Genomic DNA, 16,663 nt, shown 5'->3' on the forward strand with positions numbered 1-16,663 from the left:
GGCGTAAGGAGTGGAGGAAGGCGAAGCCCAGACCCTTCATCTTACCGCATTGTTGAGGAAATCCGACTCGTTCAGATCCCCCAAGTCCAGGAAGCTGGATCCGGGAAACAGCCTGTCGGCCGGGAAGGGCTCCAAGACGGCGTCCATCACGGCCGGCTCCGGAGACCCCCCAACGGCTGGGCTTCCCCTCACTCCAGGGCGGCGGCGCGCCCGGCCCAGAGCTCCGGCCCGAGCGTTGGCAAGCGGGCGGGGTGGGAGGGGGGAGCGGGCAGGTCCCGGGCGAAGCCCCGGGGGAGGGGCGGGCAGAGGCGGCGCGGCCCCGGGTCGGGGGCGCGGGGGGCGCGGAGGCCTTTAGGGCAGCGGCGCAGAGCGGGCTGCGCTCAGGGGCCCCGGGCGCACCGTGGGCATCTAGCCGACTCCTCCTCCGCTGGCTCCTGCCGGGGCACAGCTGGCTTCCATGGGGAGCCCGGGAGTGGGGCTGAGGGCTTGAGGAGCCCCCCGGACAGGGTGGGAGCCGGGGGCGGGGGAGCTGAGCGCTCCCCCCTGAGACTGGGTGGCTGCCGGGCGCTCCGCTCTCTCTGCGTCTCCCTCTGCACGGCTTCTGTCACTTTTCCTCTCTGCGAAGCCGGGAACCCCGGGCTGGTTAGCCCAGCTGGCCGAGGCGCCACGCCTCCCACATCAATATTCACGATAATTTCATATTAATGAGGAGGGGGTGTGGTCTAGGCAATCATTTCCCTACTCCTTTAAAGAGACAGCTGCGAGCTAGCCTTGCAAATCTCTGTTGCTCGAGGTAGGGGCTTGAAGCAAATATTTCCTAGCTCCAGTAACCATGTTCTTTGAACCTCAGCTTCTTAAGGCTTTGCCAACCACACTCCATTAAGTTCACGAGGGAGCTGAGTTATTTCTATTCCTCTAGGCTTATGCAGGAGTCTGAACCAAGTCCAAAGTCAGGGAATTCCATCTCACAGGCCCTCCACAAATCTCCTCTCATTGGGGGGATTTTCAGGTCTCCTCCTCCAAGAAGCCTTCCCTGACCCCAGACTGAAGCAGTTACCATTGCTATACCTTCACAGGATATGGTGTGCTTACCTCCTTGATAGTCATTGTTTGCTCCTGTATCTCTGACCCCTCTGGACTCAGATCCCTAGGGCAAAGACTGTATCCGGCTTTCCTGTGCGTGAAAGTTATTGGGGGGGGGGGGTGGGGAGGAGTGGGGGGGGGGGAGTGGGGGGGGTGGGGGGGTGGTAGGAGAGATGAGGTAAGGACCCCTCTTCTCATCAAGTACCCCTAATGGTTCTGAAGAGCTAGAAGTTGGAGAATAGTGACCATGTAGTCTGTGTGAGCCAAGATGTGGGCTGGCTGCATGCTCCGTGGTCACGGGACACTCCCAGGCCCCCTGGATCCATTATCTAAGTGACTCGCTCCAGAGTACAGCTTAATCTCTTGAAAGGGCTGATAAACAATCACCAGGCACCTGAGCAAATGGATATGGCCAGAAAGTCACTCCCTCAGAGGGCTGGGCTCATGGTTCCTGCCCAGAAGTCATTAATAGGATTAAGTGTGTCCTCCTTGTTTGGAGCTTTTAATTAGCTCAGGAACCAAAAGGCCTTTAAGAAGCGGAGATGTCATTGCAGTTAAGCCAGGGATGTCACCCAGATTGCTCTCTCAGTGCCAAGGTGGGGAAAGGGCACACCTAGGCTGAGATAGCAGCTGTTTGCTTGCCTGGGGTAGGCTGGGAGGCATGTGGCTTTCTGCCCATCTCCTGATCCAGTTGACATAGTTCTGGAGAATGAAGTTCTGACCCTCCAGATTGTCATATGACTATTAGCTCCTGGACCTCCTGGAGAGTTTGTTCCTAAGAAACTGGGAATACAGCCCATGCTCTGGGGACCAGTTCACCAGCAATGCAACTCTGAGAAGCTGTGCTATGTGCTAAGTTGCTTCTGTTGTGTTTGACTCTTTGTGACCCTGTGGACTGTATAGGCTTCTCTGTCCACAGGATTCTCCAGGCAAGAGCACTGGAGTTGGTTGCCATGCCCTCTTCCTGGGGATCTTCCTGACCCAGAGGTTGAACCCACATCTCCAGCATTGCAGGCAGATTCTTGACCACTGAGCCAACAGGGAAGCCCTCTGAAAGTTAGGCTGGGCCAGAAAGAAATCAGTTCACTCTCTAAACAGTGGCAAGTAGAAGGAGGGTGCTGAGACTGTGGGTGTTTTCCCTAGGTGTGTCACATCTGGCCAACTGGGGAGCAGTTAGACACTGAGAATTTGACTGACCCTTCGTGGGGAGGGGGGCAACGGTTGTGATCTCTGGCTAGGTGGACAAGCCAGTCCATGGTGGGCGATTTTGTGACTACAGGTGTCTGGAGTCCTGGCTCCTGAGCTGGAGTCTCTGCAGGCTCCCAGGAGGAGCAAAAGTGCCCCTCTGCCTGAGGTTGGCTGGAAATTGTGCCTGTGTTCCTCCCAGCCTGCTCTGTAATTAGAGACACAGGCACCACTTAAGTGATGGGGAAGATTATATAGTTTTAGATAAATAAGATTAGAATGTCCTCTCTTTCCTGATTCTTACCCAGGTGAACACCCCAGGACACCATTGAAAATAATCCTGGGGAGACACTCTGGTTCTGGCACCTCCTGTGGAGTCTGAGAAGCGGGGAGCTCCCAGGAGAATTTCTGGGGGGAGGAGAGAAGAGCGGGAAGAGGAATGGGTGGTGCAGAGCCTAGCACGTCCCCAGCCAAGGTGAGGATGGCAGGGGGTTTCTTCACACATCCTACAGGTGTTATTGAGCACCTGTGAACAGTCCCTAGACCTGGCCCTGGGGTACAGTGGTGATTCAGAACTTATATTCTAGAGTGAATGAGGAAGGAATGGGCACACAAATAAATAAATAGTTCATTTCAGATAGTGATAGGACTATGAAGGAAATAAGTGTGGTATGATGGAGTGTAAGGAAGGCTTTTTTGAAGAAGTGATGTGTGAACTGAGAACTGAAGTTATTTCTGGGGCAAAATGGAGGGAAAAGCATTCCAGATAGAGGGAACAGCAAGTAGAAGAGAAAGCAAGAGAAGGACTGGGAGGGGCAGGCAGTGACAAAGGAGAGAGAAGATGAATGTGAAATCCCGAGGCTATATGCACATATACACTGACACTGTTCAAGTGGTAAAAAAGAACTATGCCTGTTGAGATCCAAGGGCCCACCTGAAGCCTTCTATAGCAGCCATCCCCTCTGTATCTACTCCTTTCTCTCCTTTTTTTTCCCATACCGCAGGGCATGAGGGATCTTAGTTCCTCAACCAAGGATTGAACCTGCACTCCTGCAGTGGAAGCACAGATTCTTAAGCACTAGGCCTCCAGTGAAGACCCCGTTATCTATATCTCTTAAAGATTTTCCAGAAAAGAAGACTAGACAGCTCACCGGGTCTACAGTCTGGGCTCTGACCAGCTGGGAGGGTCTGCTTCCTCCAGGCCTGTCCTGAGGCCAGGCCTGATCCCACAACCCAGACATCTCAGGCCCCTTCTGTACATCTGAAGGGGTGGGGAAAGGAGGCCCAGATTGGTGTTTCAAACATCCCCAAATGCTCCAGGTCAGGAAAAGCTCACAGACCATAGCCCCTCCGGTTGTGGGCTCAGCAACATCCGGTTGGTGTTGTCTGCAGCAGCTCCAGCTGTGAAGCGTAATGCATAAAGATGCCCCAACCCAGGCAGTGACGCACAGGAGAGAGGTTCAGAGATAAGCTTCCTGCCTGTCCCAGACACTGTAGGTCAGGTGGAGAGAGAGCTATCTGCCAGGTTGAGCTGTGAGCAGGAAAGGTGTGTGTCCATGTGCATGTGCATGTGTGTGTGTGTGTGCATGCGAGTGTGTGAAGGTAGGGGGCCTGGCTGGGCACTGCCACACTTTGACACCCTTAGAGAGTCACTGCCCTTCTCTGGGTCTCAGTTTTCACATCTGTCAAATGGGAGAGGTATTCTTGATGCCTAGGGTCCTGTCTTCTCCAAGCACTTTCCAGATGTGTCCTTAGCAGGCCAGGAATGGTAGAGAGTAGGGGGAGATGGGGTGAAGGGCCTGCCTCCTTAGGAGGCCCAGTGCTCTGATTTTCCAGGCTTTGGCCCTGGAGCCTCGAGGAAGGTGCAAGGCTGGGTGTTTACATTTGGCAGGCAGGCCCTGGGTGGTGGTGAGAAGGTTGCCCAAAGTAAACCTGCCTTGTTTGCCTGGATTGTAAAGGGAAAAACGCTTTGGCACACTGTACCAGGAACTTCTGAGAAATGAAAGCATATTCATCCTGGAGATTAGGCTGACTTCCGGGGCACAGACGGGGGCCCTTTGTTCTCTTGTGGCTCCCTCATAGGGGCCACATGACTGCCCCCTCTGTACCTCCCGCTGGGGTGGAAGTGGAGTCCCTGGGGTGGCACCCTGCCAGGAGGGTGGAGGTGTGCCTCAGACCCCCAGCTCTCCATCATCTTGGCCTGCGGTTCCTTCCCGGCTCCACCGGAAACCGTAAAATACCTAACTGGTGTTGAGAATTTGCTTTGTGCCGGGCACTAAATACTTTGACTTGTATTATCTCGTTTAATTCTTGGAACACGCTGGGGAGATGAATATCGTATTCACTGATTCTGAGAAACACATTTAAACATCTCTGAAATCAGAAAGTGTCTTACAATCGGGAGCATGTTATGCTTGAATGGACAGTGTTTTTTTTTTCCTTCTTAATGTACGGTGCCAAACAAATGGCAAATCGTAGGATTATAACATCTTAGATTCGATGAAACAGGATATTATTATCATCCCCAGTCTGCAGATGAGAAAAGGAGGCTCAGAGAGTTCACCGGACTTAACCAGTCCTTTATTTTGCAGGAAACCAAGCCCTCGAGGCCTCGGAGGCTTTCCTTAGGTCAGCCAGCTTCAGTGAGACAGAGATAGGACTGAAATCCGGGCCTCTGGGCTCCTCACCCGGGGCCCTTTCCACTCACCCCAGATGAACTGGGTTTGCTCACTAGGGAGAGGCAGGCGCGGAGGGGAGGGCCTTCCTCAGCGGCCAGTGAGTCACCGGCCACCCTACCTTGGAGAACGGCCTTAAAGATAGAATTTTTTCCCCCTCTCCAAATTCTCTGAAGACTGAAGTTCCTTAAGGACTAAGAAAACACTTGTCTCCCTTCCAGCTCCTTTTCCTGGTAATTATTTTAGCTTGTCTTTCCCTGAATTTCTCTCCGCTGTCCCATCCCACGACGACAGGCAGGCCCGCCCCTTCTTGGCCCAGCGTCGGCCCCGCGGCCTGGGGAACGGCTCCACCCACTTCCTGCTCTGCTCAGGGTCCTGCTCTGATCTCCCCCTTCTTTCTTCTACCTCGAATCACCTGCACCCACTGGGCTTCCAGATGCCTCTGTCACCCAGGCTGCTGGCTCCAGCCCCCAGGACGTACACTCAGGCATATCTTCCTGCATCCTGCTCGCTCTCCCAAGTGTAAAGTCAAGGGAGAAAAATCGAAAGGCTAGTCTTTGGCCTCAGGGAGCCATCGTGTCGTCGGGGATGCTCCGCTGCCACTCGTGCTTCACCGGGGGCTGACAGAGCTGGGACGGTGGATCTCAGAGAAAGGGCAGAAGCCTGGAAAGCCAGAGGCTTGACTTGGCCAATGACATACTGCCCTTGCCAAGTACCCCTACTCCGCCCCGTGTAGAGCCTCGGTGTCCCAGCCTCCAAGCCTGCTGAGGCTGAATGGCTCGTCACGGGGAACTGGAGAGGCAGCGCTGGGAGTTTAAACCAAAGGCTTTGCGAAAATGCCACCAGGCACGGTTCAGTTCAGCAGGGACTGATCGCCGTCCAGGTTAAGCCAGGGCCTCAGATTCTTCCCAGTCAGAGGAGGGTTTTGGACCGAATAGTCTCTCAAATTCCATCCTACCGGCTCTGAACCGCTATGATTCTGTCTCCTTCTGCCCAGAAAGGAAATATGGGCCTTGTGAGTGAGGAGCCCGTGTGTTTTCCGGACATCGATTTGGCGAGAGGCTGAGTGTGCCGCCCACGGTGGTGTGACCGCCGCTGGGCGGGTGATCCCGCGTCTGGAGGTGTGGGCCTGCACGTGGTGCTCCTGCCATCCCTGCGCATGTACGGTCCTCCGGAGGAGAGAGCGGCCGTTCACACGGAGGAGCGGGCCCACCCCTCTGTGCGTGTCCATGCCAGCGCATGCGGCTGCAAATCTGGTTTTCATCTTCCAATAGGCAGCTGGGCTGGGGTGGGCGGTGCGGGGAGACTGAGTGGAATATTAATTGTGCTTTTGCACGTGGCTGAGCTCCATGAATGTGGTGGTCGGAGGGAGCAGCCTGAAGCTATGTGGGGAATGAGGAAGAAGCCACAGGAGAGGGGTTCCCTGGGGTTTACAGGCACACTGGAGAGGAGGTAGAGCTCTGACACCCTTCAGGGTGGGTGGCAGCGCAGGGAGAGAGGTTCTGAGATCAAGGATCTGGGGACAGTTGGGAAGATAATAGGTTTAAGGCGATTCCGATCTTTGCCTATTCCAGAGCCTGGAGCATAGTAGGTGTTCAATAAATACTGGCTGAATGACTAAATGGGGCTTCCCAGGGGCAGGAGAGGTAAAGAACCTGCGTGCCAGTGCAGGAGACATAAGATATGTGAGTTGGATCCCTGGGTCAGGAAGATCCCCCTGGAGAAGGAAATGGCAACCCACTCCAGTATGCTTGCCTGGAGAATCCCATGGATAGAGGAGCCTGGAGGGCTACAGGTCGCAAAGAGTCAGACACGACTAAAGAGACTCAACGTGACACAAATGATTAAATAGCTGACTGCTTGTGTGCATGAGAGATCTCACAGATACTCTTACCTGGGAGAAGATGGAGAACCGAGTAGGAGGAAAGAAAGTGTGCACGTTTGAAGCACCTGCCAAGTGCTGGCCACTCCAAGGGTCACCGTCAGGCGTTTTATTTCATTTCAAGCACACGAAGGTCTAGGAAATAGCGTCACCTTCATTGCACACAAACTCTCCCCTCTGCAACTTGCCATTTTCGGGGATACAGGTGAGAATATTTTTCTTTGAGTCTGGGGCCTAGAAAAACTGGCTGCTTCTGAAAGGTGGGTCTATTTTTAACCGAATGAACACTCTGGACTTTGTAACTCACTGTATGTCCTTTTCCACTTGGGGTGTCAGGAAACTCAGAGAGGAATTTGCTGGGGCCAGCCTCTTGCAGCAGGCTCTCATGGGGATGTACTTCACAAGCTCACTGCATCCCTGGCTTCCTCTTAACTTTTGAATCCCCCTTTCTCCATATCTTTCCTCCCTCTATTAAAAGCCATTTAATTACATTGTCAGGTTTCTCAGGTAACTTTAATACACCTTGAAGAGAGATAAGGTGTAAATACAAAGATATTTTTACTTGTATAGATGAAGAAGATGAGGTTCAGAGAGGTTATTTGTCCAAGGTCACACAGCTATGAAGCTAGAGAGTTGGGAATTTGCTCTTGGATCTGTTAGACTTAATCTTTTAACTGAGCCAGACTCTAGGACTGGAGAAGTTGTACAGCAATCAGGGGGCTTTCAGGGAGTTGGGAGGAGCCTGAGGTCTTTGCAGATTCAGCCTTTAACTCTCACCAGCCCTCATCCAGTCTCCACTCCTTCAGGAGCAGGTTCAGGTAGGGGTTCCCGTCCCAGGTCAAAGAAGGGGCTCTGGGGATCCTGGGCATTCCCCTGTCTGCAAGGACCAGCCCCTGACCTCATAAGTAAACACAACAAACAGAAAACCGGCAGAGCTGGCTGTCGCAGTCACCAGTGAAAGCAAAGGTACGTTCCAGTTGCTCCAAGGAATGTTTCTGGAGCCTCCAGAGCTGAAGAACGGACCAATTCCCTGGAGAAAAGGAAAGGATGGGGGCCCAGGGGAGCCACATTTTTTCTTAGCTTTATGACAAGCAAGCAACAAGCATCCCAAGGATCAGGGGAAGGAGCTCCAAGCCTGCATATTCTGCATCTGGATCCTGATCCCTCTCTAGAGCCCTTCGGACCTGCCCACCCTCGATGTGTCTCCTGTGGGCAGCCCCTGGATGAAGACTTTGGGATTCCCCGGGGAGGCCTTATACTTACCTATCCCAGTGAATCCATTCCTTACAGAGGCGGCACCACACATGTGCTCCACAAACCTGGGGACCCCTGGGGAGGGCCCAAAGGTTGAGCCAAATCTAGGGGGGAGGGATGCTGTTATTCTGAAAGCCGCAGTGGAGAATGCGTGTCGGACAACCCAGGGGACACTGTCACACGGATAGCGACATGGAGACGGTGAGTAAAGACGCCTTTGCTCAGGGCTTTCCAGATAAGCCTGGAAGTCTCCATGTGGGACACCTTCAGACTCCAGCATGCATGGCCTGGAGGAGAAATAATCATAGAAACAATGATTTTCACAAACTGCCATTTCTTGTGGGCCCATTGCCCCTCCACGCTCTGCCAGTTTGCAGCACGTATCTCAATCTTCTGAATCTATAAAGAGCTCCTATAAATCAATAAGACAAAGACCAACAATCCAATAAAAATATTGACAAAGCATGTGAACAGTGAGTCTGGTGCATTTATACACGACCATTTCTCATGTCCCAGGGTCTCTGCTAAGCACAGCCTCTGTGCCTTCTCATTTAAGCCTCCGTGTCTTCTCATTTAAGCCTCCCCACAAGCCTTGGAGTCAGATACCATGATTACCCTGTTTTCTTGAGGCTCAGAGAGGGGAAGACACTGGCCCAGTGTCACGCAGGGTCTTGGTCTGACTTCACAGTCTGTGTTGCTGAGGTACAGAGGAAAGTCACCGTTTATGGGGACCCAAGGCCTCAGGAAACCCTGGCAGAGACGGGAGGGACAGTGAGGAGCAGACAGCTGAGGTGAAATCCTCTCCACCCATCAGCTTGGGGAGAACCCAGAACCCCCAATATGTAGGAAGAAGAGTTTTTTGGTTTTCGTTTTGTCTTTTTAAATTTGCTGAATAGCTAATACATCACAAGTAAAAAAAAAAAAAAAAAAATGAGAAGTAATCCTCTCTTCCCTGTATCCGATGTCCTAACCACTAAGTTCCCACCCTTCAACCAACATATGATTAATTTTATTACTTTCTTGGACATCTTCTGTGGGTGGCGCGTGTGTGTATTTATATACATCTTCTCTCTCTCTCTCTTTTTTTTTAACTGAAAAGGAGCATACACCGTTCTATATCTCCCCACACCCCACCGCCACTTTCTCTGTGTTGGAAATCTTCCACATTAGTACCTAGAGAACTTCCTCATTTTTTTTCAATAGTTACATAGCTATCCATTGTGTGACTGTCGGAGGAGGCAATGGCAACCCACTCCAGTGCTCTTGCCTGGAGAATCCCAGGGACGGGGGAGCCTGGTGGGCTGCCATCTCTGGGGTCGCACAGTTGGACACGACTGAAGTGACTCAGCAGCAGCAGTGTGACTGTACCATAATTTATTTACCTGTCCCCAACTGATGAACACTTGGATTGTTTCCAGTTTTTTCCTGTAACAAATAATGCTATAATCACAGTCTTGTTCAGGCACTGTATATTTGTGGGATAAAATCTCGGTAGTGGGATTGCTGGGTCAAAGAGAATGTGCATTTGTGATGTCTATGTGCGTGCGTGCTCCAGTCGTGTCTGACTCTGTGTGACCCTATGGACCCTAGCCCACCAGGCTCCTCTGTCCATGAGATTCTCCAGGAAACAATACTGGAGTGGGTTGCCATGCCCTCCTCCAGGGGATCTTCCTGACCCAGGGATCGAACCCTCATCTCCTGTGACTTCTGAATTGCAGGCGGATTCTCTACCGCTGAGCCACTGGGAAGCCGGTAATGTTCACAAATATTGGTAAACATTTCATATCGATTTACACTGCCACCAGCAGTATATGACATTGTCGGTCTCTCCGCAGCCTTGCAAATGATGGACATTATCAAGCTTTTGCATGGTTTCCAGTTTGCATTTCTCTTATCATTAATGAGGTTGAGAGTCTCTTGAGATGTCCTCAAACAATTAATGCTGCCTTTTCTGTAGATCCTGGTTGTATTCGTTGGCTTTTAAAAAATTGGTGGCTGGTCTTGTCTTACTGATTCCTAGGAGTTCTTTATACGTCAGGGAGATTTTGATATGATCTGCAGGGACAGTGGGGCCACAGTTGGCATCCCCTTTGGGAAAGGCTGTGGAGGTGCGTTCTTCCACATGCCTCCACTCTCTCATCCAAGCCCAGCCATTGATTTAAGGAACCTTCACTGGGTATCTTTTGAGTGCTAGGCTCAGTGCTTAGGTGCCTGAAACTAGGGGTGAATAGACAAAGTTCTCAGGTTGCTGGAAGTGCGGTGGGGTACCACATCTGTGATCAGACAGATGGTGGTCCAGTGGGAGATGAACTGTAGTTCAGGGATTCAGAATGAGTGCTTCAGGAGCCTGTGGCAGGAAGCAACAGGCACTGTCTATATCCCAATAGACTCTGACATCTGCATTCGCCCGGGACTAGATCAGAGTTGCCAAGGCTCTGCCTGCCTCCCTTCTCCCTGTGGGTCCAGCCCTCAGACTGCGGAAATGCCCTGCTCCGGGAAGATGGCCCCCTCAGTCCCTGTTTACAGAATGCTCAGTCTTCTCTGAGCTTATTTTGTCTGACCCGCCCCCACATAGCCTCCTTCCCTGCCCTGTGGTGGTCCTCACTACCCTGCTGTGCATTTCTATTTATGTATATTTATTTTATTTTTGGTTGTGTTGGATCTTTGTGGTGAGCAGGCTTTCTCTAGTTGCAGAAAGTGGGGGCTCCTCTTCCTTGCAGTGCACAGACTCTAGGGCACACGGGTTTAAGTAGCTGCAGCGCACAGGCTCAGTCGTGGTGATGCAAGGGCTTAGCTGCTCCATAGCATGTGGGCCCTTCCTGGTCCAGGGATCGAACCCGTGTCCCCCAAATTGCAGACGGATTCTTATCCACTGTACCCTGCCGTGCATTTCTTGCAGCCTGTTTCTAGTGCGCATGCCTCCGCTGCTCAGAGGATTGTAATCTCTTGATGGCAAGATGGGAGACTTTCCTCTGGGCCCCCCTCCGCTTGGTGCTTTGTATCTGGTGACACTCGTGAAGGCTTGTTGGATGTTAGCGCAGCTGGAAACCAGGGCTCACCTGAATTGAGACCTGCATGTCAGGGGGTTGAGAATGGCCCATTAGACACAGGAAAGGATGGTATGCCAGGCCCCAGCATCGGGGCCCAGCCAAGAAAGGGTTAAGCTCGCCAGAGTTTTGTATATGAAATGGCACCAGAAAAAAAAAAGTACAGACTAGCAATTGAGCCCTGTCTCATCCTGGTTCAAATGACATTGTCTGAGCTTCCCCAGCCTCGCCTCCTGCACTAATTACAGACCTTCCCTGGGGAGGAAGACCAAGGCCAGGAGGTCCTCATTACAGGCTCACTTGCTGGAGGGAACAAACCCCAATGACCAAGCCCAATGGCCAAACAAACTCTCTCGAAGAGAGGCCCAGGGTTTCCTCTAAAGTACATCACTGCAGCTGTCCGGCTGGGAAAGGGTTAAGAAGTCGCTGGCAGGGGTTGCCCAGGTGCAATGATGGGGGTGGGGGTGGGGGCCAGCCAGGGCTAAGGTACCCCCTCTCTGGGTCCACCTGCCCAGGCCTGAGAGCCCTTCCTGCCTCTTGCCCCCCAAGATGGCGGCTGCCAGGGCCGCGTCGGGACCTCCTTGCTGTGGTCGCCTGCCGGCCGCCTCTCCCTGTGGCCTGTGGAGACCTCGCCTTCTTTAATCTTCCATTTATCTTGAGGACTCGCCCCTCTGAGATTAGCTTTGATGTGGGGCCTGCTCCCAGGGGAGGAATCAAGGGTTTCTGAGGCCTGGTCTGGATTCTGCCCACTGCCCCCAGCCCAGGCGGGGCCCAGAGGTCCCCCAACCATCAGGGCCAGACCCCAGGCTGACCTGAGCACACAGGGCAAGGGCTTTGGGCCTTGACCTTGAGGCAGATGGAGGGGCTGCTGCCTGGGCCCCAAAGTGGAGGAGAGGGCTCGGAAGTAAGAGCTTGGTTAACACATTGTGTAAGTTTATTTTTACACTAGTCTCCCCCATGAGACTGCGCACATTAAAATAAGAAGGAGAAGAACAGTATTCTTGCATGCCAACTAAGTGCCAGGCACAAGGCTAAGCATCTTCAAACACCATTTAATCCTTACAACTATGTGCTGTGGGTATCATTTCAAAGGGGTGGAAACTGGGGGTTATTCACGTTCATAAAAATGTATTGGGTTCCTACCATGTGCCCTGTTCCAGGCGCTGGGAAAGTGCCAGTGAGCAAAGCGGGCGCCTTGCTACCCGACTGCGCTAGTCGGGGAGACCGGTCATTAACAGATGGTCAAATACGTATTGTATCGTGTTATATAGCGTCAAGATACAGCCTTGAAGAAGAGAACTGGCTGGAGTGATAGGGCAACCATTTTGGACTCAGAGTGTCCTCCTCTGTGAAGAGACAGAGACCAGAGCGGAGGGAAGGAATTAGCCATGTGACTAAGGAAGCGAAGGGCAAAGGTCAGAGGTTGGAGGTACTTGTTTTGTTCTGGCACAGTCAGGAGGCCCATAGGATGAGAGGTGGACAGTGATAGGAAGTGCGCTGGGTAAGGGAGCAGGAACTTGGTCTTATGGGGTCTGCTGAGGAGTTTGAAGCTTATTCTGAGTGTGATGGGAGCGACTGGGGTTGAGCATGAGCCGGACTCAGAACGTAAGTGGCAGGGGCTGGCAGCTGGCTCCACTCGCATGACTAGACATGGAGATTTAAACACAGATTCTGTCTGACTTGAGGAGGCCCAGGATGCTGCTGTCTCCTGCAAGGGGCAGGGACTGTGTGCCACTTGCCTCAGTGTCCCCGTGCCCAGCAGAGGGCCTGGCACAGCTGATGGCCCAGCAAAGCTTGGGAATCGGTTGTGGCACTTCTCCTGGCCAGGCAATGAGGTTGGGGAAGTCACTGAGATTTCTCTGAATGTCAGCTTGTCCATCTGGAAACAGGGGAGAAGATAACTCCTGTCTTGTCTGTAGGACCCCTCCTGGTGGGCGTCCAATGAGACCTGGCATGCAGACGGGCTTTGTGCCCTGGCAAGTATCAGGAAATGTTCTGCCGTCTGATTTCATCTGTCCTCACTCCCAGGACAGCTCTTGACGTCACTGCTTCAGGGCACAAATGTGTCCTCCTCGCTGTCCTGCCCCACGGGGCAAGGCCCGCCTGTGCCGCCTGTCTTAGGGATGTGTGAGCCTGCGTGCAAGTCTGTTACTTGTGGTCACAGAAACTAGAGGGCTGCTGCCTTGGCCGGGTGGTCTATGAGAACTTCACCTCCAGACTTTGGGGCGAGGGTGTGGAAGACCTGGAAACAGGGGCTTCCCTCCTCCCATCCATACTGGGGCCCCTGGGGTTCCCATAGCTCCTTCTGTAGCCTCAGTCCCAGCTCACAGTGAGAGGTGTGGGGACTGTCTGTACACCTGTCATTCTGTCCCACCTGCCTGTGGGCTCCTGGGGGTCAGCTGAGACTACACCTTGTTCTTTGTACCCCAGGAAGCGATACAATGTCCGGTGTGAGATGGATGCTTCGTAGTAATGGATGGATGAATGAATTGTCCGTAGTCTCTGCCATCAGAAGGGCCTGGAGTTACACGGCTTCTGGACTCTCCTTTAGCCAAGTCACTGGTCCTATGTGGGCCTCAGTTTTCTCTTCTATAAACAGGGTTTTTGTCTGCATTCATTCATTCAATCAACTCTTGTGACTGCTATGGTACCGTGGTATATTCTAGGGATACAGACATTCATCAGAATCAGTGATGCTGGAGCTTCCCTGGTGGTCCAGTGGTTAAGAATCTGCCTTCCAATGCAGGGTACGTGGGTTTGATCTCTGGTTGGGGAACTAAGATCCCACATGCAGCGGGTCAACTAAGCCCATGCACCACAATTAGAGAAACCTGTTTGCCACCACAAAGAGCCCGCCTGCTGCAACAAAGAACCAGCACAGCAAATAGAAAAAAAGAAAAGGCTAAAAAAAAAAATCAGTGCTGCCCTCAAGAAGTTTAAAGGTGTCACCGACAGGAGTTGCAGCAGTTACAGTGTAAAGTGGTAAAATGTCTTTACGAGGAGAACCAAAGTGGCTCAGAAGAGGGAGTGGTCTGCCCTACATTTGAAGGGAGGACAGGAACATCTCACAGTACAAGGGGTTCTTGATGTGAGTCTTGAAGCATGAGCAGGTGTTTGCCAGGTGAAAAAAAGGGAAAAAAGCATTCTGGGCTCAAGGAACAGCATGGCAAAAAACTGGAGGTACAGCAGAGCCCGGCACCTCTGGGGCACTGCTAACAGTTGGGTACGGCTGAAGTTGTCGGAAGCAGTGAGAGCGTGGTGAGGGGCAGGGCTGGAGAGGGTAGCCAAGTGCTCAGTCCTACAGGACATCTCGGTCCCCTAAGGGACTCTACGAGCCATCCTGAAGGCAAATGGGAACTCCTGGCGGATTTTACAGAGGAAAACGGCATGATGGGGGTTGTCATTTTTCCATACAGCACCCTGCTGTGGTGTGGACAATAGATTGCAGGTGAGTGAGAGCAGGATCAGCAAGTAGAGTTATGAGGCTGCTGCTGTTATCTGGGCGGGATGTGATAAAATCCGGAGCAAAGTTAACAACAGCCAACCATTCTCCAGCGCTTACTGTGTGCCAGCCACGCTCTGTGATAAATACTTGCAAATATTACCACATTTCATCCTCATAGCTGCCCTGGGAGTAAGTGCTACTATGGTTATCATCCCCGTATTACAGACGGAGGCACAGAGGCTTGGTTCTGTGCTAAGTGGCAGAAGGAAGGCGTAAGTCCATGGACCCTGACATCAGCACTCAGTACTCTGCTCAGTGCTGAGGACAGTGGGTGGAGACAAGGTTTTGGAGTCCAGAGCTGAACAGGAGGGGGGGCCCTCCAGGACGGTCGTCAATTGGATCAACAGTGAGCCCAAACACATGAGCAGGTTTGAAGAACCCTGAAGTCATAGGGCTGGGATTCTGGGACAGTGTCCAAGCTCAGGAAGAATCCAGTGTGTCCCTGGTGCTCTCCCCATGGCCTCCCCATGGCGTGCCGACTCGAGGCAGGCTCCACCAGACGTCTCTGCTGTGGCTCGACTCCTCACGGCCTTCCCCTCTTTTCCTGCAGGAGTGCTGAGAAAGGGGCCCCACTCCCAGTTCAGGCCTCGGGAGGACATTTCTGCAGGCTCACCTGTCCTCCTAAGACCCTGCTCCTCACGGAGGGCACTGCCAGTGTGTGCACACTGGTCAGGGGTTCAGCCAGCGCTGGTCGTCTCTGGACCGGGCCCTGGCCTTCACTTGGGGCCCGTGGCTTCCCATACCAGCGTGAGGCAGAGTCACCTGAAGGAGTCTGGCGCTTGGGTCAGAGCTGAGAAAATGGAATCTGCTCCTCAGGAAGAGCTTTCCAGTGGCAGTGTGGGTTCTGCGTGTGCTGCCTCTCCTGGGTCACGGAGTGAGAAGCCTCCCTACTCACCTCTGTGAACTCTTCCAGGCCCTGTAGCCGGTAAGGCCAGCTGATGTCAGGAGACCGGTGGCCGCTGAGCAGCACTGCTGAATCACCCCCAGTAGTGAATGCTGCGGCCTCCATGTGGAGCTCTGCTTTGTCCTTTGCAGGTCAGGGTGTTGGTTTTCTTTTTTTAATAAACAAAACTGAACCTGACTCACAACTCAATAGAGGGCCACAGCTTGCTCAGAGTCACCAGCATCACCATGGTAACCATGTCATCGTGAGCACTTGAAAAGGAAGTTATCAACAGCAACCTGCGGCTTCCTTCCTACCTCACAGCAGCCCTGGGCTTCTACCGCTCCCTGACTCTTGGGGCTGCGTGAATGGCCCCAGGCCTGGGCTCCCCTCAAAGCTGAAAGTAGGGGCTTGTGGTTCCCACTCATGCTTACCTATCTGCCTCCTGGACATACTTCCAGAAGGACCTGAGAAAGTCTCTTTCATGCTGGGGTCCTAGGGGCAGACATGAAGCCCATATTTTAAAGCTGTTTATCTATTTTAAAACAGTTTTCTCATTGCTACCAGGAGGATAAAATTGTGTGGTGGGTACAGCTTCAGAGATGATAAAAGTTAGAATTAAAATGAATGTGAGGATGTTAATAATAATAATAACCATTTATCGAGTGCCTACCACCATGAGTCAGGCATTGTATAGGAAGCTTTATATACCTTGTCTCCCTTGCTGTAATTAATTTTCTACAGGCAATTTTATTTAATAAATTTATTTTAATTAGTTTAATAATAATATCTAGCATGTATTGAGTGTTGGACTCTCTGCTAAGCACTAATGTATATTTTCCCATGGGAAGCACTGTGATTATCCCCATTTTACAGATGGGAAAACTGAAGCTTAGCGAGGTCAAAGAATTTGTCTGAGATCACTCAGCTACCAAAGGATGGAAGTAGGGTTTGGGCTAGGCGTATCTGGCAGGCGTCCTCATTATTTTAGTATTGCCTAAAACTCGGTAAAGGCACAAAGTACATACTGAGCGTGGGCTTCCCTGATAGCTCGGTTGGTAAAGAATATGCCTGCAATGCAGGAGATCCTGGTTTGATTCAATGGGAAGATCCCCTGGAGAAGGGATAGGCTACCCACTCCAGTATCCC

General features: G+C 52.3%; 1 protein-coding gene and 1 long non-coding RNA gene across 2 annotated transcripts in view; both read right to left on the minus strand.

Moving 5' to 3' along the window:
- Positions 1 to 647, minus strand: part of CREB3L1 (cAMP responsive element binding protein 3 like 1) — a 37,094-nt gene extending 36,447 nt beyond the window's left edge. The window contains exon 1 of the mRNA XM_027562521.1: positions 46 to 647. Coding sequence (XP_027418322.1) covers positions 46 to 147 — 102 coding nt within the window. The 5' untranslated portion in view covers positions 148 to 647. The remainder of the gene's footprint in view (positions 1 to 45) is intronic.
- Positions 648 to 6,703: 6,056 nt separating this feature from the next.
- On the minus strand, positions 6,704 to 15,702 carry LOC113905359. Its single transcript, XR_003514640.1, has 3 exons — positions 15,527 to 15,702; positions 8,089 to 8,366; positions 6,704 to 7,855 (listed from the first exon to the last, which is right to left on the minus strand). It is a non-coding gene; the product is annotated as an uncharacterized LOC113905359 (long non-coding RNA).
- Positions 15,703 to 16,663: the final 961 nt, after the last annotated feature.

This window comes from Bos indicus x Bos taurus, chromosome 15 (assembly GCF_003369695.1).
Source record: "Bos indicus x Bos taurus breed Angus x Brahman F1 hybrid chromosome 15, Bos_hybrid_MaternalHap_v2.0, whole genome shotgun sequence".
NCBI classification, from domain to species: domain Eukaryota; kingdom Metazoa; phylum Chordata; class Mammalia; order Artiodactyla; family Bovidae; genus Bos; species Bos indicus x Bos taurus.